Source organism: Neolamprologus brichardi, chromosome 3 (genome assembly GCF_056152115.1).
Source record: "Neolamprologus brichardi isolate AB-2024 chromosome 3, ASM5615211v1, whole genome shotgun sequence".
Taxonomy (NCBI): Eukaryota; Metazoa; Chordata; class Actinopteri; order Cichliformes; family Cichlidae; genus Neolamprologus; species Neolamprologus brichardi.
The window spans coordinates 7,066,860-7,089,226 of NC_142106.1; the positions used below are offsets into that span (position 1 = coordinate 7,066,860).

Sequence of the window (22,367 nt, forward strand, 5' to 3'; positions counted from 1 at the left end):
CTCGCTCTGTCTGCCTTAGTGCAGCTGCATTACTATACTGTGATGCAGTAGGTTAGCAGGCTCTCAATGGACGAGTGGTAGAAGGTCAGCAGTAGGTTGGAGTCCAGCTTGTACTTCCTGAGGACCTTCAGGAAGTGCAGCTGCTGTTGGGGCTTCTTGACGACCGCTGAGATGTTGTCTGTCCAGGAGATGTCAGCAGAGATGAGGACACCAAGGAACCGGAAGGTGTGGACCCTCTCCACACACTCCCTGTTGATGTAAAGGGGGACCAAGTCAGTGCTGTGCCTCCTGAAGTCGACAGCAACCTCTTTTGTTTTTTCAGTGTTCAGTGCCAGGTTGTTTTCTGAACACCAGGCTGCCAGCTTCAGGACTTCCTCTCTGTAGTCTTCCTCGTCTCCCTTTGAGATGAGTCCGACTACTGTGCTGGGCGATCGTGGCTCAAGAGTTGGGAGTTCGTCTTGTAATCGGAAGGTTGCCGGTTTGAGCCCCGGCTCGGACAGTCTCGGTTATTGTGTCCTTGGGCAAGACACTTCACCTACCGCCTACTGGTGTTGGCCAGAGGGGCCGATGGCGCGATATAGCAGCCTCGCTTCTGTCAGTCTGCCCCAGGGCAGCTGTGGCTACAACTGTAGCTGCCTCCACCAGTGTGTGAATGCGAGAGTGAATGAATAGTGGAATTGTAAAGTGCTTTGAGGGTCTCTCAAGCGCTGTATAAATGCAATCCATTATTATTATTATTATTATTATTATTATTATTACTGTGGTGTCATCAGCAAACTTGATGATAAGATTGTTGTTGTGGGTCAAACTGCAGTCGTGGATGTAGAGAGAATACAGGAGGGGGCTCAGCACACAGCCCTGTGTGGAGCCGGTGCTCAGTGCGGGAGTGGGGTGGAGATGAGGGCGGAGCCTCACAGTCTGGGGCCGGTTTGTGAGAAAGGCCTTTATCCAGGCACATGTGAGAGGAGGGAGACCAACAATGACCAGTTTGGTGATGAGGATGTCCGGGATGATTGTGTTGAAGGCTAAGCTGTAGTCCACAAAGAGCATTTGGACGTAGCTTTGCTGCTGTTCTAGGTGACTCAGTACAGAGTGGAGGGCTGTGGCGATGGCGTCTTCTGTGGATGTTTGTGCAGTATGCCAACTGGTAGGGGTCAAATTCTGGGGGGAGGTAATCCTTGATGTGCTGAAGGACTAGTCTCTCAAAGCATTTCATGATTACCGGCGTGAGGGCCACACGGTGGTAATCATTCAGGCTGGTGATGGGAGACTTCTTCGGCACTGGGATGATTGTGGCTGATGGGATGGCTGCTTGATCCAGTGAGAGCTTGAAGATTCTGGTGAAGATGAGGGTGAACTGGTGGGCAACATAGTGGAAACAGAGCCCAGTAGCTGCCTAGTTTCAGTCTGATATATGCAAAGAAAATGCTTGTTTCTACTGGTAAAGTGGAACTGTTCTGTGTTTCCTAATTTCCTGTCATATATCCCATATTCCAGTGGTGGATGTTCATTGTAAACATGGCCACAGTTTTCCAATTATTTTAGAATTTTATTATCAATTAATGTGCAAGTAATCCAAAATCCAAAAGTGATCTGAAGTCATTCATCCAAATGAGGAACAACTCAAACTGAAACCAGAAATGGTGACACATGAATAAAGCAAAACAGGGAACTGAGACGAGGCAGAGGGAGGACAGACAGGGAACACAGAGGGAACTAATGACAAACTCAAAGTAAGAACTGAAGCTGAGAGAAAGAAACACTAAACCCACACTAGAAGAAATCATGTGATCAAAGTTAAAGTTCAGCACAGATCTGTGGGCTCCAGGTTTGAAGAAGCAGTTAAAGTGTGAGCAGTATGGAAGCTCTGTGATTTGTATCTGAGCTGGTTCCCAGTAAAGTCTGAACTGGGACTGTGTGTGATGCAGAGAGGTGGAGATTGGAGGTCTTGTTTGAACTACAAAGCTTGTAATCATGTTTCCTGTTGTTTGTGTGTGTTTGTGTTCAGAGTTTAAACCAGAGCCAGACGTCGTCTACTCTTCACTGAAGTAGTCCACCAGTCCAACCACTGACGTCCAGCTGCTGGTCTCTAACTGGTCCCCTCAGCACCTCAGACCAGAGGACATCCACATGTTACAGAGATTTTTATAAGGTTTAAGACTTTTTATCACTGATTTTTACTCTGATGACCCAGAACTGCTTACTGGAGGTCAGTTAATAATTTATTGGCATGCAGTTGTTGTATGTCGTCAGTTATACGTTTTCCTCGTGTGGTTCTGTTGGTGTCAGTTGGAAATTTTGACTTGTTCTAGTTTGGTTGTGGCTAATGGAAACACATCTCTGCAGTGCAGAAAACAGTGAACATTAAACCTCAACTACAGACTAAAAACAGCAGGAGCATCATTCAGTGTCTTTAAACTGCACAGGCAAGCTTCAGTACAGGACGTGTCAAGAATTTTTATTTTGCGAATTGAAAGCAATTAAAACAAGTTAAAATGTGCTTTAGGAAAAAATCAAGGATATGTTTCATTACATGTTACAGTTATGCTTTCATTGAACAAAGAGGAAATAAACCTTGACTGTCAGGAGGTGTCCTGTCCTGTCTTACTCAGTAGTTTGTGATCTGTGTGTTTTTGTTTCCTGATAAACTTATAAATATGTGACTCAGACTGGACTTCCCTCTTGATCACACACCCTGAACAAGCACCGAGTCTTATTCCTATTAAACTTCTCAGTGAAGTTTAATGAAAGTCTGCTGCCATCTCCTGGTGAAACTTGGTGTTACAGCAGATCAGCTGCTTTAAAAATGACAACGGCCACCAGATCAGCGATGAAGTCTGGAGGAGTGTGTTGAGCTTTTATTTCAGCCCCACAGGAAACTGAAAGATCTAAGTTTTAATGTTATTTTCCTTGTTATCCCTCTAATGGGATTTTAAGAAGTAGAGGAATTTGGGTCTTTCACATAGATAAAAATTGAATATGTACAATATTGTGTAAAGTCTTGAGCTTTGCTTCCACAGAGTCAGACTTTGTTGTAATTTTTAACACACTCTTGAGCAATACTTGTTTCAATGTTTTTCTTTGGACAGCAGCTGTTTCTTTCACTCACTTTCTGTGCAGTCTTTGTACCTGACCATTTTCAGAGAAATATTGTCCTTCTTTGTTTTTTGTGTGTTATGATTCCTTTCTCTTCCCTTAATTGTAAGCAGAGCTGCAGGACCAGTTTCACCTCTGGTTTCCACCTGAAATAGAGGATGGCACCAACATGTGAGCACAGCTCTCCTGACTCTGCCTTACAGGCCTAATCACACCAGTCCCTGCTTCTCCACATCGCCCCAGCCTGTCAGTGGCAGCTCATATAAACTGTGGGAATGTACTCAACACTGGAAAAACACTTGACCCGCTTCATTGTTATGACACAACGTTAATGTGACAAAATAATACTACCGGAACTTTTCTGGTCCTACACTGAAAACGCTGAAGTCAACAAAACGTAAGATTTACATGTGATAGACGGTCCGTAGCACTTACCGAAGCTTTAACAATGACCAATTTCTTGTTCTTCACCTCTTGCACAATCATATCATTTACCCATCTGGATTGGAAATAAATGTAGCTGTCTGTAATTTAAAAGCCAGCATACTGGCAGTAGTGTAAGTGGTGCAATTTTCCACAAGATACATACAGACATGTAGCTCTCGGAGAGACATTGCGAACATTATAGCTGTTGGGGCAGAATAATGATCACAAGTCCCCAAAATTGATAGTCTCTTTTCACATCTTCCTTTTTCCTGGACAGATGATCTGAGTAGTCATGGATCAAGTCAGGTTTAAAAAAAAACAACACTTTTGTCCTGCAGTACTACCACATGTCATGATGGAGTAACATTTTACGGTAACGAGTGGCTAAAAACTATGGATTGACTCGTCAGGCATGGAGTATTTGAGGGACAGTGAGTGCCACAGTTCACCAGACCGTTATGTTATGTTATTGAATAGTGATAAAATAGAGCATAAAAGTGAAGCAGTAAAAAAAATACATAGCCCCAGAAAATTCTTCTCTTAATCTGATTTAGTCCACACAATAAATTTTTAATTCCAGTGAATTATTTTCTCATTGAGTGGCCTCTCTTCATCCATATATGGATATCATCCGTGAGAAAAATGTTTGTCTTATTTTTAGAGACTATTGCCCCAAAAGTCATTTACAACAGTTTAAATTCTCACAGTAATTTTTAAGCAAATCCCCTTTTTGGCTCAACACTCCTTTCATGCTTCTCCTGCTCTCAAGTAACAGTTGATCATACTTAATATTTATATCAGTCAGCTACGTCCATTTCCTGAGCTGCAAACCAACCAGTGGGTTCAGGGTGTGGTGTCAGGAGATGCTGACGCCTGTCCTCCTTCATCTAATCATGTCTTCCCTATTTGAACAGGATGCCGGGAGCTTTGGGGGGAGAGAGAGAGAGAGACGTGCTGCACAAACATAAAAGTGAATAAACCGTGTAAATAAAGTGTTCAATGTCTGTAACGCTGTGTGCCTTTGTCCTTTGTGTAAAAGACATTTTTAGTGTTGTTAAAAACACTGACATATGAATCTTTCAAGCATAAAAAGGCACCAAGCTTAATGGATGAACCAGCAAATAACCAATTTATTTATAAGACTCAAATCCTTCTAAATTAAAGTGGACAATTTAACAAGAAATGATTCAGAAAATAGTTTTGTTTTTTGGTAAAGGAAACTCATAGCTTTGCACACTGGTTTGCTGTGCTTTATGCCAACATTAGATAACCTAATATAATATTCTTGTCAACTGGATTTGGCAACACAGAAGTAATTATATATATTATAGCACAGAATCACCACATTATCATCGGCATCCAAACTTTGAACAGATGTAAACTTTGTTCAGAACAAACTGATGTAAATTTGTGTATCAAAAACTACAACAAAATGGATGCAAGGACATCACTGGTTACAGGTTAAGATATCAATATGATCAGTGGTACAACAGGTTAGAGTAATCGATCCTTTGAGTTTTTTCTTCTTCTCAAAATGTAACCGTGGCTCAGTAGTCGGCTTGATAGTGTCTGCACTTGTTCAGGGGTTAGTTGTTCATTTCCATGTCTGAACTTCTTGTAGCTGTGGTAAACAGAGGCGTTACATTGTGAACTGTTCTTTGTGTTGGACTGCCATCTTGTGGTGCATTTAGGAATTGTTCAGAATCCTTAATGCAGTTTTTACTTGCTTACAAAATCAGGGTGATGAAACTCCATGAGAAGATTGTTATGTGAGTGTTTTAGGCCAATTATGTTTCTTCTTCACAAACCACATCATGTATTATTGTAGAGTCGACCTTACAATATAAAGCACCTTGAGGTGACTGTTGTTGACATTTGGAGCTGTAAAAACAACATTTAATGTCTGCTCCTCGTGCACGCTCACATTGCATATAAAACAAACGTTCTCGTGCATGTGCAGCTTCTGACTGAGGATTAGTGCAGCAGCACAATCCAGCATTAAACTGATGAACACCCTTCTGTACAGTTATAAAATAGCTTTTTTGCTACAAGGTGATCCTCAAGCTAACAACTTGCATGTTGGTATAATGCAGCATGATGTGTATGTGGAGGTCAAAAGAAGACGTGTCAGGCCTGAAATCTGCAGCAATCATTTATTTCTGGTTCATCACATGAAACAGCCAATCATACGTTCACAAAACAGATAAAGATCATAATTTCATAACTGCAAGAACTTAAAGAAAACCTTTCAACCTTCAACCTCTGTACGTTACAAAAACACTGATAATAAAAAACATTACACAGGTATAAATGTAAAGATGAGACATATAGATGAAGACACATTAAGGACATTTACATTGTTCACTTCATCTTCCTGCATCAAGCTGAATAGAAGCTGGTGAGGTTCAGAGTTCAGAGTCAGAGAGAAACATCTACAGTTCACATGAATCTTTAGTTTCATACAGCGTTTGCATCCCTGTGAGCAGTCAAGTTGATAAGCTGGATTTACTTTAAAGTAACAAAAACAAGCTTGTTATACAAACTTGTTTTTTTCACACTGTGCTGCAGTTAAAGAAGAAACACAAAAAAAATTCTGCTTAAGTAAAATGTAATTTACATGCATTTAACTTGAAGTTAAATATACCTGAAAGTCTGCTGAATGTTAATTAATAGTTAATTTCTAAGTCATCTTCAGAAATTCTGAGTGACTGTCCTCCCACGGAGAGATAAGAGGCTGAGCAACCTCGACACTAAGCCTAGCTTTTGGATTCTTAAGTTTTCTTATCTTGCACTGAACAACAACACCAACAACAACAACAACAACAACAATCACAGCAGCACAAAGAAGCAGAGCAGAAACTGACACTCCAAAAATCAGTCCAACAGATCCTCCTGTCTGACCTGCAGGTGAGAAACAGGTGTGAGGTGTGAGGTAGGTGATGAGTGAAGAACAGAACAGAATCCATTTCCTTGTCTAGTAGATTAGGTCAAAAAATAGAAGTTTCACAATATGTAGAAAGTTTGAAAATTTACATACTGGTGGATTTTTCTGTGCTTTTCATTAAAAACATGAAACACATGATCTAAACATAACTACAGCAGCCATCTTGTCATTATAAATGCCCCCTTGGGACATTTCCACTATTTCAATACTGCCAGAGCATACACTGACAAATAAGGTGATTTCTATTTATGGACAAAAATGCCATTTAATTTCCTGGTGGTCACTGTTAGTGTTAAATTTAAATACATGTTTGAGACATCTGAAAGGTAAAATCTTTTAGTTTCTGTCATTATGCAAATGTACTGTTTATAAAGTTGTTTATAAACCTGCAGTCAGCTGAGACTGAAGAAGTCACCTGGATGAGTGACGACATTTCTCCCACTGAAAACGCTACATTCAGATGAACAGAATCAACTTTTAGAGAGGCATATATAAAACATTTCCCCCAGCAGAGAATCAACATCACACTGAATACATGCTAGAAATACAACAATCAGTGAAAATACTTACAGCTGATTTTAAACAAAATCTCTGAACATGACCTGCTCCTGACCAGGTATTTAACATTAGTTACCATGGTGATTTAACCAGGTAAAAAGAGAGAGAGAGTGTCTGACACAGAAAGCTCTGAGTAACACAGCTCGCTCAGACATTAATCTCAGTCTCAGTTATCCACAAGTGAAAAAAACAAACAAAAACAACAACAACAACAATTGGTTTCACCTCTGATCAGCCACAAAGACAACAGCTGGAGAAACATCTGTCTACCTCTGACATCCACCAGCTCATCCATACAACAAACAAACATCAACAACCAGGAAGCAGCTTCACCTCTGATCACACACACTCAACTCTACTCACTCACCTGGATCAACATTTAGGTTGATGAAGCTGATGGATTTCCATGAGCGTGTTTCACTCATGAGGACACGACACTCGTATGTTCCAGAATCATTAATCGTCACGTCCTTCAGAATCAAAGACACGTCTCCATCCTTCATCTGTCTGTCCTGCAGATCCACCCGGTTCTTAAAAGATGGATGCTGATTGTCTGGAACAAAGTGACCATCTTGGTACAAAAGCACATATTCATCTCTCAGGTCAGCTCTGCTCCACTTTACAACTATGATGTTGTTATTTGCAGCTCGACATGTCAGAGTGACGTCCTGTCCAGACTCAGCTGTGATGATTGTCGGGTCTGAAAGAGGAAACGACACAGAGCAGAGAGGTTAAAGGTCAAAGTACAACTGCTGACGTCTACAGCAGCCGTCTCTGTCTCTCTCACAGATGTTAAGTGTCCACTCAGCCTCTTGTCTCCGTCACACACAGACAAACTGAATCCATATGAAAGTAATTCTTTACGAAATGTTGTTGACATATAAAGAGGCTGATACTATTTAATCATCTTTATGTCAGAGTCAGATATATTTGGGCTTAAAACAGTTAAATCTCACCTGCAGAGACGAACACGACAAACATCAGCGTGGAGCAGAGTGACGCAGTTACAGCAGACATGTCCGTGTTCTCTGTTTCTGCTCATCGGACTCTTAGTTTGTTCTAAATGTCTGAGTCTGTTGGTATTTTCACTGAACAACTGAACCTGAGTTTAAACCTGAACACAGCAGATTACATTTAAGGTTTAAATAAAGCTGAAAGTCCCTGAGTGAGAATTCTGTCTCCCAGCGGTTTCCTCAAAGTTCCGAGTCCTTCGGGTAAGGTCGTCTTCTTCAATCTTTTTACGGCGGTTGGCAAATAACTTTAGATGCTTTACTGCCACCTTCTGGACTGGAGTGTGGGACGCAACAGATCAAAGTGGAATGAAAGTGATTGGTTGAACAGGTGTTCGTGTTCATGATATGTGTTTTCTGCATTTTCATCAGCGTAAGAGACTCAGCAGCAGATTACAATAACAGTTATACATTTAATAAATCACCAAATGAATACATGCAAGAAACGAGCAAACCTGTTCCGACAGTTTGAGTTTGTGTTCCCTCAGCTGCAGACTCGCTGCTGTTTAAATGTTTGAGAGGAAGATAAAAGCAAACGTCAAACATAGACTCAATCTGCGTTCACATTTGACATGAGGCCAGGTTTTGCCAGGGGGCCAGGTAGGGCATTAACAGGGAAAGGGGGGCACAAAGAAATACGTTCTTATTCTCATTTAAAATGTCTCGCTTTTATTAATTATCTGAAGCTTTCAACCAAAGTTTTTATCTGACGTAAAATGTATAGAAATCATACATATACCAACAAGACAGTGTACATCTCTGTCACAACAGCGTCTGTTTTCATGCAAAGGCTTTATGGCTTTTCATATAATACCTGGGGGGCCGGTCTCTAGTCAACCATGGCTGTTTTGTGTGCTTTCGCTCCTTTTTCGCTGGCGCTTTGTTTGACCCCGGAAAATGGCGCATCATGCCAAAATCCTTTCCACGTCCACTGCTCCAAAGCCCTATTCAATGATGAACCTTATTTATTATTATTTATTATTTATTTACTTATTTACCACCTTATTTATTGAAAAGTATCGGTATCTGTATTGGTATCAGTGATACTGGCTTGTATTTACTTGGTATCGGATCGATACCAAAATATCGCACATCCCTACTAAAGGAGGAGTAACTAAACACCTGACACAATGAGCAGGAAAGTGCAGGAGGGACAGGTGAAGCAGCCATGGTGCTAGCGAGTCGGCTACGAGCTAAGCTAAGCTAGCGAAACAGTAAAGACACAGTGAGTGAATACTGTTATTAATTAGGTAGTGAGTACACAGAAAGTGTCCTTCGGATTAAGCACGTGAAGATTATACTATGAAAAAAGAATATATCTAAAAGCAGATAAGCTACTCAAAAACACCACTGTGTTTGAGCAGGAACAGGAAGTGATACTCTACCGGAGAGAGAGCGAACACCAAGTGACAGAGACACCTCGCAGCCATAGCCTTCATTTCTCCTCCATGGTCTCCTCTAATTCTCTTGTTAGAAAGCCCACTGTTTACACGTTATTTGCTTGGTTGAAGTGTTGTGGTTTGTTTATAGATAGTGTTTGCGCTGTGCAAATCTTGTGTAATTGTTGAAGTTGTTATAGATGTGAGTGTTGAATACAGTTCCTTGTGCTATCTCTGTGCTAGAATAATGTCTGGGCATGTTGAATGTTTTATGTGTGCTGTACTGATGGTTGCTTTATGTATCGTTACTACAGACCACAGCTGAATAAATCTCCTAAACTTGGAAGCTGCCTCCGTGTTGTTTAACTGGAACACACCCACCATACCTTGCCGCACTAAATCAGCTAAACTCCCGGAGACAACATTCTCTCCATTTTATCTCTCATCGCTGCTGTCCGTTCCCTAGCTGAGTCTTTAAGTGGATACTGTTACTCTGAAGCCGTATTTTGTCTTCAAACTTCAAGGCCTGTTTCTCAGGATAAGATGTACGTGAAGGTGAAGCTGTGAAATTTTCAGCCAAAACATGGCCTGGTTATGGTTACAATTATGTTAATCTATCCTTTTGCTCCAGCCGCTGTGCTTGTCAAGGAAGTTTGATCCAGGACTGTGGTCACCTGTAGAAATAGACTATTTATTACACATTAATTTAATATAATTTTCATCACTGCTCACTAACACTTTCATTCTGATTCATCTATCCACATTTTAACACATCTCTTTCATCATTCATTCTACCCACATCAGCCAATTCCTTCAGGCTCCCTGCAAACGCTCTCACTCCCTGTTATACACACACACATACACACACACAGAAACACACAGCGATTCTTACAGACACACACACACTCTTCACGTCACTGCATTCCTCAGTTTTGACATCCCTGTTTGTCGATTTAGCCGCCTCTTTATCCTTCTTTTTTGCTTTTCCTTTTGTTCCTAATTTAAATATTCCCATGACGTCTTTTATCAATTCCTCATGTTCTTCTTGAATTTTTCTTGAATTTTTGTAAAATTGTCATAATAATTTTACTTAATGATACTCTTTTCCCCTGGCTATTTTTCAGCATTTTATAACTTCCCTTTGTCTGTCTTTACCCTCTGTTTTAGCCACTTTTCCCCATGCAGTCACACAGACGGCTTCTGCTAACTTCTCCATTTGTTTAGTGGCTGTCTTCCACCCAGAGCCACTATCTCCACTTAATTAGCTAAGAGCGCTGGGTCAAGAGACCTGGCTTTTTAAGGATCTGTGTCTGACCTTGAGGGGAAGGTCCACTCCTGTCTCGAATGTTTTTGACCTGTGGATAATCTCTTTCACTGTACAACGATGGACTTAAGTTTGTTTAGCAATACTGTTAAAACCTTTCTGAGACTGTTGGGCAACGGATATTCTCTAAGATCACTGTTGATGTCTTTCCTACTGTGTTAACACGCCTGAATGCCTCTGTTTTACAGAGGTGCACACACATGGCTGTTGAGTTCATCAGCAATAACACTGGATGGTCCACCTCCACCCTAAACACAGTTTGAGATGCTGAGAGGAAGGAAGTGAAGTGAATAGGAAAGGAAGAACCACAGCACATCCAGCATTGTGTCTAGAACATGAAGTAAGACAGGAACAAGTGAATAAGGAACCTGATCAAGTTGCATCAAATCAGTATGAAAGGAGAAATCTAAAAATGGATTTGGAATTTTTAAATAGATTTTTTTTTGTACAAATAGGAAAATAGTTCAGTACAGGTTATGAGGTACAGAATGGCACTCCACAAGGAAGTTAGTCCAATATTATTTTCCATAATGATAAATGAGGCATTACATAACATAGATCAATCAGTGGGGGGTTTCACTGTTTGCTGATGATGAAGTCATTTAGAAGAGAGGAAGAAATATTAGGTTAAGCATGAATAAACAACAAGAACTACAAAAAGTGGAGGATTGGTCTCTGTTACAGAAACAAAATGGATTATTTTACATTTTCCAGTTTAATCTGGGAATAAAATAGAAAAAGTTGATTGCTTTAAATGTTTAGGTATCTGGTTTGATAAATGTTTACATGGAAAATTAATATTGAGTAAATAACAGAGAAATGCAAAAAGGTTTTGGATATTTTAAGATGTTTAAAAGGCAGCAAATGGGGTACAGAGAGATTAGCATTAAAGCTTTACAGTGGGGCAAAAAAGTATTTAGTCAGCAAGTTTAGTCAGTGCAAGTTCTCCCACTTAAAAAGATGAGAGAGGCCTGTAATTTTCATCATATGTATACATCAACTCCGAGAGACAAAATGAGAAAAAAAAATCCAGAAAATCACATTATCTGTTTTTTTTTAAAGAATTTATTTGCAAATTGTGGTGTAAAATAAGTATTTGGTCACCTACAAACAAGCAAGATTTTTGGCTCTCACAGACCTGTAACTTCGTCTGTAAGAGGCTGCTCCTGGTTTTCATTTACTACACAAGGGAAGAGGGCTGAATAAAAGCCAGGTATATGCTCATATAAAGGATAGTATTCAGAACATGTGAAAATATATATTGATGCATCGAAATTATTAGATAAAAAAGTGGGTGTTGTGTTTGTTATTCCAGAAAGAAGTTTTGTGATAAATTAAAGAATTGCTAAATGATTTGGCAGTTTCTACTGGAGAACTTGTAGCAATTTTAATCTCATTAAACTTGCTGGAGGAGGCACCAATAGGTAAGTATTTGATTTGCTCAGACTATTGAGTGTATGCAATATGTGTTCGGATTCTAGACAAGATGTTGTTTTTGATATAATTCCTTTAATAAAGAATCAAACATAGGGATAGAAATACATTTTTATGGATTCCAGCAAATATTGGTGTTGATGGAAATGAAAAGGCCGATAAGTTTGCAAAATTTAGTTTGCAACAAGAGGAAGTCATGTAGATATGAATAAAAAATGCAATAAAGGTTAAAAGTATAATTAAGGTGAGGTTAAAGGAAAAGAGGCAGGTGGATATTATTATAGTATACAGAGCAACAGGTGTTTATATGAGAATTTGGGCTGCAGAGAGATAAAACCTGCAGCTTCAGAATGTAGCGCAAAAAGGGCGTAAAGACAAAACATCAGAACTTTATAACTTTTCTTTGTCTTTTAGCTGTTTCGTGGTTGTTGACATTTTGTGAGGTTTAACCTGAGATTGTGGCATTTCGGGCGAAATAAATTTATATAAAAATAGATTCAGGATTTTAATGAATCCATACCACGTTATCCAAGCCAGAATCGATTTTAATCGATAAATCAATAATCAAAACCCACACTTAATGATAATATAGGCGAAAAAGCTATATCCACTCGATCCACACTCCAGTCCAGGAGGTGGCGGTAAGTCACATGAAGTTATTTGTCAACCGCCATGAAAAACTAGAAGAAGAACAAGTTAAAGTAGTTAAATCGGAACTGTGAGTGAATTGCTCAAGACTTTCAGCTTTATTTAATCTTTAAATTTAATCTCATCAGGTTTTAAACTCAGGTTCAGTTATTCGCTGAAATTAGCGACAGATTTAGACTTCAGAACGAATCAAAGAAGCGCTGGATCGTCAGTAATAATGACACGGAAATGTCTGCTGTAACTGCATCACGCTGCTCCGCTTTGCTGTTTGCTGTCGTCGTCGTGTTCGTCTCTGCAGGTGAGGTTCACAGTTAGAAACTAAACGGAGTTTATCTGACAACAATAGAACAGTATCGACTAGTTTACATGTTGTTAATAATAATAATAATAATAATAATAATAATAATAATAATAATAATAATAATAAAGAATTATTTTATTATTTATTATTATTCTATTCATTCAGTTTGTCTGTGTGTGTAAAGGAGACACGAGGCTGGCTGGACACTTAACATCTGTAATCCAGCTGTGACTGAGACAAAGAAGTGTAATGTGTGTGTCAGTGTGATGTGTTGTAGTGTCAGGAGTCAGTATGCAGCTACAAAGCTTCTTGTTCAGTGTATACAAACAGCTGTAGCTCCATAAAGGCAGCAGAGACTCACAGTGTCTTATAATGAGAGGCTGCTTTCTCTCACACATTATGTTCACTTATTATCAGCACATGTTGTTGTTCTGTGGAAGCTAACATCTTGTAGTTTCTGACACTTTGCATGTTTAGCATGAGGCTAAAATTCCCCCTCAGTGGGTCACTGGTGACCTGCTGGATGTTCAGAGGTTCATTAAATCCAACATGACTAAAAACTCAAATGTCAAAGGAAATAAACAAAATATTTAAAGTCAATCATTCTGATCATAATTGTACTTTGACCTTTAACCTCTCTGCTCTGTGTTGTTTCCACTTTCAGACCAGAAAATCATCACAGCTGAGTCTGGACAGGACGTCACTCTGACATGTCGAGCTGCAAACAACAACATCATAGTTGTAGAGTGGAGCAGAGCTGACCTGAGAGATGAATATGTGCTTTTGTACCGGGATGGTCACTTTGATCCAACCAACCAGCATCAATCTTTTAAGAACCGGGTGGATCTGCAGGACAGACAGATGAAGGATGGAGACGTGTCTTTGATTCTGAAGAATGTGACGATTAATGACACTGGAACATACAAGTGTTATGTTGTCCAGCGAGTCGGAGGACCTATGACTCCAATCAACAGCACCTACCTGAGTGTTGTTGTTCCTCCAGGTGAGTGAGTAGAGTTGAGTGTGTGTGATCAGAGGTGAAGCTGCTTCCTGGTTGTTGGTGTTTGTTTGTTGTAGTTTTTTTTTTTTTTTTTAGTTGTTTGTTGTATGGATGAGCTGGTGGATATCAGAGGTAGACAGATGTTTCTCCAGCTGTTGTCTTTGTGGGTGGTAGGTGGTGTGACAGAGCTGTTATCGCTGAATCGCAGGTTCAGATGTTTCAGCCTCATAATAAACAAACACAGGTTCAGAGACTTGAGAATTTGACCTTCCAAAAGTCTCAGACATGTTTTAATGAGCTCCCACAGTCTGCCGCCAAACAGGTCAAATTATATAGAACAGCTGGATGAAACCAACATGACCTCTGACCTCGAAGGAACTGTTAGACCTGTTAATTAGTAAATTTTTCATATATTTATATATCTATACATATATCTATATATTAGGGGTGCAACAATACTCTTATTGATATTGAACCGTTCGATATAGTGCTTTCGGTTCGGTACGCATATGTTCAATTCTGCTCTGGCAGGTGGACGTGGAGCCTTAATGCAATTCAATTCAATTCAATTTTATTTATATAGCGCCAAATCACAACAAAAGTCACCTCAAGGCGCTTCATAGATACAGAGAAAAACCCAACAATCATATGACCCCCTATGAGCAGCACTTTGGCGACAGTGGGAAGGAAAAACTCCCTTTTAACAGGAAGAAACCTCCGGCAGAACCAGGCTCAGGGAGGGGCGGGGCCATCTGCTGCGACCGGTTGGGGTGAGAGAAGGAAGACAGGATAAAAGACATGCTGTGGAAGAGAGACAGAGGTTAATAACAGATACGATTCAATACAGAGAGGTCTGTTAATACATAGTGAGTGAGAAAGGTGACTGGAAAGGAAAAACTCAATGCATCATGGGAATCCCCGGCAGCCTACATCTATTGCAGCATAACTAAGGGAGGATTCAGGGTCACCTGGTCCAGCCCTAACTATATGCTTTAGCAAAAAGGAAAGTTTTAAGCCTAATCTTGAAAGTAGAGATAGTGTCTGTCTCCCGAATCCAAACTGGAAGCTGGTTCCACAGAAGAGGGGCCTGAAAACTGAAGGCTCTCCCTCCCATTCTACTTTTAAATACTCTAGGAACAACAAGTAGGCCTGCAGAGCGAGAGCGAAGTGCTCTAATAGGGTGATATGGTACTACAAGGTCATTAAGATAAGATGGGGCCTGATTATTTAAGACCTTGTATGTGAGGAGCAGGATTTTGAATTCAATTCTGGATTTAACAGGAAGCCAAAACAGGAGAAATATGCTCTCTCTTTCTAGTCCCTGTCAGTACTCTTGCTGCAGCATTTTGGATTAACTGAAGGCTTTTCAGTGAGTTTTTTGGACATCCTGATAATAATGAATTGTGATTGCAGGGGAATGGCTGCAATCACAGCATTGTAAGATGGCGAAAGATGTACCCTTAGGCCCCCTCCTCGATTCAGAGATGGTCTTTTCAGTTTCAGTCATTATGCAAATGTCCTGTTTATAAGATTGGGGAAACCTGCAGTCAACTGAGACTGAAGAAGTCAATTGGATGAGTGACGAAACGTTTCTCCCAAAAAACGCTATGTCCAGATGAACAGAATCAACTTTTGGAGATTTATTTTCCTGGATGATTGAGAATGAAGATCCTTCACTAAAGCTGTTTCTGTGCTGTGATGAGCTCTGAAACCTGACTGAAACTCTTCAAATAAACCATTCCTCTGCAGATGATCTGTTAGCTGTTTGACAACTACTCTTTCAAGGATTTTTGATATGAAAGGAAGGTTGGAGATTGGCCTATAATTAGCTAAGACTGCTGGGTCTAGAGATGGCTTTTTGAGTAAAGGTTTAACTGCAGCCACCTTGAAGGCCTGTGGTACATAGCCGATTATTAGAGATAGGTTGATCATATATAAGATCGAAGAATTAATCAATGGCAGGACTTCTTTGAGCAGTTTTGTAGGAATGGGGTCTAAAAGACACGTTGATGGTTTGGAGGAAGTAATTATTGAAGTTAACTCAGAAAGATCGATTGGAGAAAAAGAGTCTAACTTAACATCAATGGTACTAAGAGTAGCTGTAGATAATATTACATCTGTGGGATGATTATTGGTCATTTTTTCTCTAATGATAAAAATTTTATTTGTGAAGAAGTTCATGAAGTCATCACTAGTTAACGTTAAAGGGATGGTTGGCTCAACAGAGCTCTGACTTTTTGTCAGCCTGGCTACAGTGCTGAAGAGAAACCTGGGGTTGTTCTTATTTTCTTCAATCAGTGATGAGTAGTAAGCTGTTCTGGCTTTGCGGAGGGCTTTCTTATAAAGCAACAAACTATTTCTCCAGGCTAAATGATGATCCTCTAAATTTGTGACACGCCATTTCCTCTCCAGATTACGAGTCATCTGCTTTAGGGTACGTGTTTGAGAATTATACCACGGGGTCAGGTACTTCTGATTAGAGACCTTAGTTTTCACTGAAGCTACAGTATCCAGAGTCGTACGTAGTGAGGAGGTGAAATTATTAACAAGATAATCGACCTCTGTTGGGGTAGCGTTCAGATAGCTGCTCTGCTCTGTGTTGGTACAGGGCATTGACGATGATAACAGTGGCTGGATTATATTCTTAAACTTAGTTACAGCGCTTTCAGAAAGACATCTACTTTGATAAAGTCCACTCTCCACTGCTGTGTAATCAATTATTGTAAATGTAAATGTTATCAAGAAATGATCAGACAGGAGAGGGTTTTCAGGAAACACTGTTAAATGTTCAGTTTCTATGCCATATGTTAAAACAAGATGTAGAGTGTGATTAAAGTGGTGGGTGGGTTCTTTACATTTTGAGAGAAACCAATTGAGTCTAACAACAGATTAACCCTTTAAAACCGGTCGGAGCGGGCACGCTCTGTTTTGTGTAACTATTTTTAAATCCCGGTAGCTCTGCAACCACGTGAGCTAGCGCAATAATTTTTTTTGCATATGAAACCGGAGGAGTTGTACTTACATCTTATGCCATCAGCTTGTCCTCGGTCACAGTTTCCTTCCACATATAACTTTGCAAAAACTGCATAAAAAGCGCTTGCAGCAACAAAAACATAATATTCCATAAACACGCTTTGCCGATCCGATCAGCTGTTCATAACACTTCCTACGTCCATCAGCGCGAACTTTTGCATGTCCGCCATGACCTGCCCGAAACCGGAAGTGACGTCATTTTCGCGGAAATGTAGTTTTTTTTTACCATCAGGGCCTCATGAGCCTATACTGGTGTTTTTAAAAGTTATCTTTGACTTTATGACTTTCTGTGTTGTTTCTGGGATGCTTAGGACTCATATTGCACTGCTGGAAATAGTTTATTTTGATGCATGTGCTGCTTTTTTGCAAATTTGCATTATAATATTTATTTTCGTTTTTCCTGCAGTGTATAAAAATTGGTGTATTTCAAAAATAAAACTATGAGGACACTCAAAATAAATTTCCTGTGGTGGGAAACTATTTTGTGTAACTTTTTTGTATTTACAGTTTTGAGGGATAAGCCTCTTAAATTTCTCTAACTAGAAATATATGTTAAAAAAGCAAAAACGATTTTCAATTTTTTTGTAGTTTATTGCACTTTTTTGCAATTTATGTAATTTCTATGCACTTAATGCAGACATATTATTAAAATCTGGGCTATAATGGTTGTATTGGTGTATAGCAACTTAAAATGCTCCCAAAAATGGCTCCACAGCATGTAAACATATAATATAAGCTCTGGCGGACTTGGTTCTATGGTAGGTCTTAAAGGGTTAAATGCCATGTTGAGGCTGTCATTTTTAGCATCTACATGGATGTTAAAATCACCCACAATAATTATTTTATCTGAGCTCAGAACTAAATTAGATATAAAGTCTGAGAAATCAGACAGAAACTCTGTGTAAGGCCCAGGTGGACGATAGATGATAACAAGTAAGACTGGTTTCTGAGTTTCACAGCTGGGGTGGACAATGTTAAGCATCAGGCTTTCAAATGAATTAAAAGTCTGTCTTGGTCTTTCATTAATTAATAGACTGGTGTGAAAAATTGCTGCCACACCGCCCCCTCGACCTGTGCTTCGAGATTTCTGGTAGTTAGAATGACTCGGGGGTGTTGATTCATTTAAACTAACATAATCATCCTGCTGCAACCAGGTTTCTGTAAGGCAGAGTAAATCAATTTGTTGATCAATTATTAAGTCATGTACTAACAGAGACTTGGAGGAGAGAGACCTAATATTTAATAATCCACATTTCACTGTTTTACTCTAAAACATCATCCGTAGTGCTGCATTAACATCATATAGCAGACCTTCTGAGGGTACTTCAGCTTGGCCATGATCCTATCAGTTCCTCTTGCAATCAACGATCCTTCTCCGCCAGGGTTACTTGCGTAGTAGCATTCCAAAAGCGCCCTGTTTTCATCTCTGGTGCCTTCGTGTTCCAGTAGCCCACTTCTTGTCAGGGTGCCCTGGTTCCTCAACACCTGACGCTGACCTTGTTCATGCCTTCATATTTATCTGTCTCGCTCAGCATAGGGGGTCTAGCCTTAGGACCCTTACTGGATACAGACGCCCCAGGCGGGAATCGAACTTGTGACCCTCTGCTCCTAACCACTAGTCTAACCACTACGCTATCCATATAGCGTGTAGTCCAAAGACCTTTGGAGTGTAAAGGTTCTTTTTGATTTGGAAAGAAAAGTAAGCGCAGACAGAGTCCTAGGGGGTGTCCAAAAGGTGATTTATTAAACACACGTATTATACAGTGTGGGAGGCCGGTCTCTCTCCGTTCATCCCCAAAACAGAAAGCTTTATAGCCTTTTATGACGTCAGAACAATTCCTGGACATGATCTTCCTCAGAACAACAACTCTTTCCCGGACCTGAAACTAGATGTTTTCCCATATATAGTCATATCAACTGTGTAAGACGAGTGTGCTGTTGTGTAAGATTGTTGGACCAGGCCACCAAAAGTTCAGCGTCCTCCTTTGACTTACTGTGAATGTGTTTGATTCTAGTGCTCTGGCCAATATGCTGAGTGGTAAATGATACATGATAATAAGGATGATAACCAGATAATGATAATGATAAGTGATAAGTGATACAGACTAATGAAGTACTGATGAAATAATGATTGTGCATGTGAATAATAACACAGTGACAGAAAAATAACATTCCTTTACGTGACAACTCCTCCTCTTGGGCTCGCTTGCGAGACCAACTTACACCAGGATTTGTCTCACTCCTCCTTCCAACTTACAATCTCCTTCAAGGGCATCATGGACTCAGGCGCCGCTGAACCCTTCGAGCCAGAGCTCAGGGCTCTCTCCAGCTTATTCTGGACAACATCCTAGACGGCACACAGAGCGGGTGCCATCCATTCTTGTGCACCTCGCAAATTTTCAAACTGCGCCACAGACTCGATACCGCAGTTTCTCTTCCTCTAAAAAATATAAAACCAAACTCAACCCCCCTATTGACTGCACAGTTTGATTTCTACACACCACAAACATACACTATTTTGTTTAATCCTCATACACTCAGCTTCTGTATTAAATCACTTTCACAGCACACGCAGTTATAATCAAAATAAACAATTTACACAGCCGATTTACACTTTATTTTATATACATTTTATATACACAGGCCTGTATCAACATGAGAAACGACGCCAGATGCCAAGACAAATTATTCACCAGTTCCTTATCACTTCTTATCACTTCTGTATCGGTACACTTAACTGAGTTGAACAATTAAACAAATAGAGGAAAACAGTTTTTCCTTTAATACTCGATGGGCACATGCGCTGCCCCCCTTTGTCTCTTTCTCCTCACACACACACTGCAGGGTTCACCAAGCCCCCACCTTTGCCGCTGCTTGAGACCGAGAGGCAGAGACGCTTTTCTTTTTTCTCCACCACACACAACAGCAAGCCTATACATGCAAGCTTTTAAACAATATAAGCGCTTCTACACCGGTATTTACACACTATTTACATACACGGGCCCGTATAGAGATAAACACGCTGCCTGCCAGAACAGCTTATCGTGTTTTATTTCTCTTTTTATTTCTATACCACTTGTCCTGAATTTTTGACTAATTTGAAAGCTCTAAGCCCAGGCTTCACCTTGGTCCGCAGAACCAGCCTTGATGATCAATAACCCCGCGTCGGGAACGCCCTCACCGGCCGCGGTCAGATTTCTAAGCCCTAATTAATTTAAAACCGCTCCCCGCAAGTTGACAGGTCGCTCCACGTCTTGCGTCAAGGAATCAACCTCACGCGTTCAGCTTTACTTAAAGCTCACTGTCACCCACGTTAATAGTCACGGCCGGGTCTCACCCTTCAGCCAAACAGCACAGTAAAAGGTAATCCTTGATTACCTGGCCTTTAACGGGTGTCCGAAGTCCCGCGGGAGGCCACCCGAGCTACCTGGACGCCACCAGGGATGACCACACGTCTGCGATCACCTGTCGCCGCTACACGCTGAACACTGCGCTCTACGGAGTCTCACTCCGGTCTAGGTTAATTTATACACTGTTTAAAAGCGTCCCTGGGGACTCTCAGCCCCTCAGTTTTTATTTACCTGGCGCCCGAAACCGCGTTTCTACCACCCAATCAGTCCGAATTCCCCTATCCTTAAAGAGTGCCTGACATCTAACTCCACAATCTCACTTAAGGCACATAAACCAAGCCTCTTAGCTTTAACACCACAAAAAACCTCACAAAAACACAGAAAACCCCTAAAACAAACAGCAATAACTTTTAAAAGAATTTTATCAAACTTTTTCCACTAATTATCCTAATTAAATAAAATCACTACGGACAGAACCCAGCAGAAGGCCCCCCTGAGTGAACATTCAATTTAGTTTTAACTTCGCATTTAGTACCTTTGGATAAAAATTATTCAACAGGTGGTACTGACCTTTTATACCGCGGTTTTTGTCACTCAGTCGGTCCCCCCTGGTTTCCCCCGTCTTTTGGCACCCCCCAGGAGCTCCGCTCCCTCGCAGCGCGTCTTCTTTCCCCCCAAACCGGGTTTCGGCACCAAAATGTAAAGGTTCTTTTTGATTTGGAAAGAAAAGTAAGCGCAGACAGAGTCCTAGGGGGTGTCCAAAAGGTGATTTATTAAACACACGTATTATACAGTGTGGGAGGCCGGTCTCTCTCCGTTCATCCCCAAAACAGAAAGCTTTATAGCCTTTTATGACGTCAGAACAATTCCTGGACATGATCTTCCTCAGAACAACAACTCTTTCCCGGACCTGAAACTAGATGTTTTCCCATATATAGTCATATCAACTGTGTAAGACGAGTGTGCTGTTGTGTAAGATTGTTGGACCAGGCCACCAAAAGTTCAGCGTCCTCCTTTGACTTACTGTGAATGTGTTTGATTCTAGTGCTCTGGCCAATATGCTGAGTGGTAAATGATACATGATAATAAGGATGATAACCAGATAATGATAATGATAAGTGATAAGTGATACAGACTAATGAAGTACTGATGAAATAATGATTGTGCATGTGAATAATAACACAGTGACAGAAAAATAACATTCCTTTACGTGACAGGAGCCTTTCTGCTTTTTAAATTTAAAAGCAGTATGAAAATTTTTACACTTTATGCATGTTGTGAATTATTTTTTAACCTATTCTCCTGAACTAAAAGAGAAAATGGATTCTGTTCTTCACTCATCACCTACCTGACAGCTGACACCTCACATCTGTTTCTCATCTGCAGGTAACACAGGGGATGGATTTGTTCGATGGATTGTTGGTCTGTGTGTTCCTGCTGGGATTCTTCTATTGCTTGCTTTAGTGATCTACTGCAAATATAAAAAACAGTATCATTACCTACCTATTATCAGTACCATTGATGTGTTTTGGAATTTTGTTTGTAACAAAAGACGTTCCTACATCTGAAGAGGAGTAAAAACTGTCGCTTCTCCGTCTGTAGTGTGGTTATTTTAAATATAAGAGAAAGAGAGAACTTTAAGAAATTAATGATAATAATAATAATAATAATAATAATAATGGCCACTACAGTGGCCATCAAAACAATATTGCCGTAAACAGTTTATTTTGTGACACCACGAAACAAATAGCATTCATACCGTATAATATGAAACGCTAGATGTTTTCATATCATCATCCGATATATATCCTCATATTGAACAGCCCTGTTATATAAATATTTTATACTGTTGTACAGGTGATAC

The 22,367-nt window shown here is 40.2% G+C and overlaps 3 protein-coding genes across 3 annotated transcripts in view; 1 reads left to right on the forward strand and 2 right to left on the reverse strand.

Moving 5' to 3' along the window:
* The window catches only part of LOC148103302 (polymeric immunoglobulin receptor-like), a 796,664-nt gene that overhangs the window by 326,238 nt on the left and 448,059 nt on the right, over positions 1–22,367 (reverse strand). The gene's annotated exons all lie outside the window — the stretch shown is intronic.
* The window catches only part of LOC118456030 (cell adhesion molecule DSCAM-like), a 533,233-nt gene that overhangs the window by 34,204 nt on the left and 476,662 nt on the right, over positions 1–22,367 (forward strand). The window contains exon 4 of the mRNA XM_087831802.1: positions 13,940–14,123. Coding sequence (XP_087687928.1) covers positions 13,940–14,123 — 184 coding nt within the window. The remainder of the gene's footprint in view (positions 1–13,939; positions 14,124–22,367) is intronic.
* On the reverse strand, positions 7,384–8,127 carry LOC148103318 (butyrophilin-like protein 2). Its single transcript, XM_087832178.1, has 2 exons — positions 7,981–8,127; positions 7,384–7,724 (listed from the first exon to the last, which is right to left on the reverse strand). Exons 1-2 carry the CDS (start codon positions 8,039–8,041, stop codon positions 7,384–7,386), a joined length of 402 nt encoding a protein of 133 aa, XP_087688304.1. The 5' UTR covers positions 8,042–8,127.

Coding starts and splice junctions, on each gene's coding strand:
- LOC148103318 (XM_087832178.1), bottom strand. CDS start 8,041: ATGTCTGCTGTAACTGCGTCACTCTGCTCCACGCTGATGTTTGTCGTG. Junction 7,725..7,980: donor TGTCGTGTTCGTCTCTGCAG/GTGAGATTTAAC, acceptor TTCCTCTTTCAG/ACCCGACAATCATCACAGCT.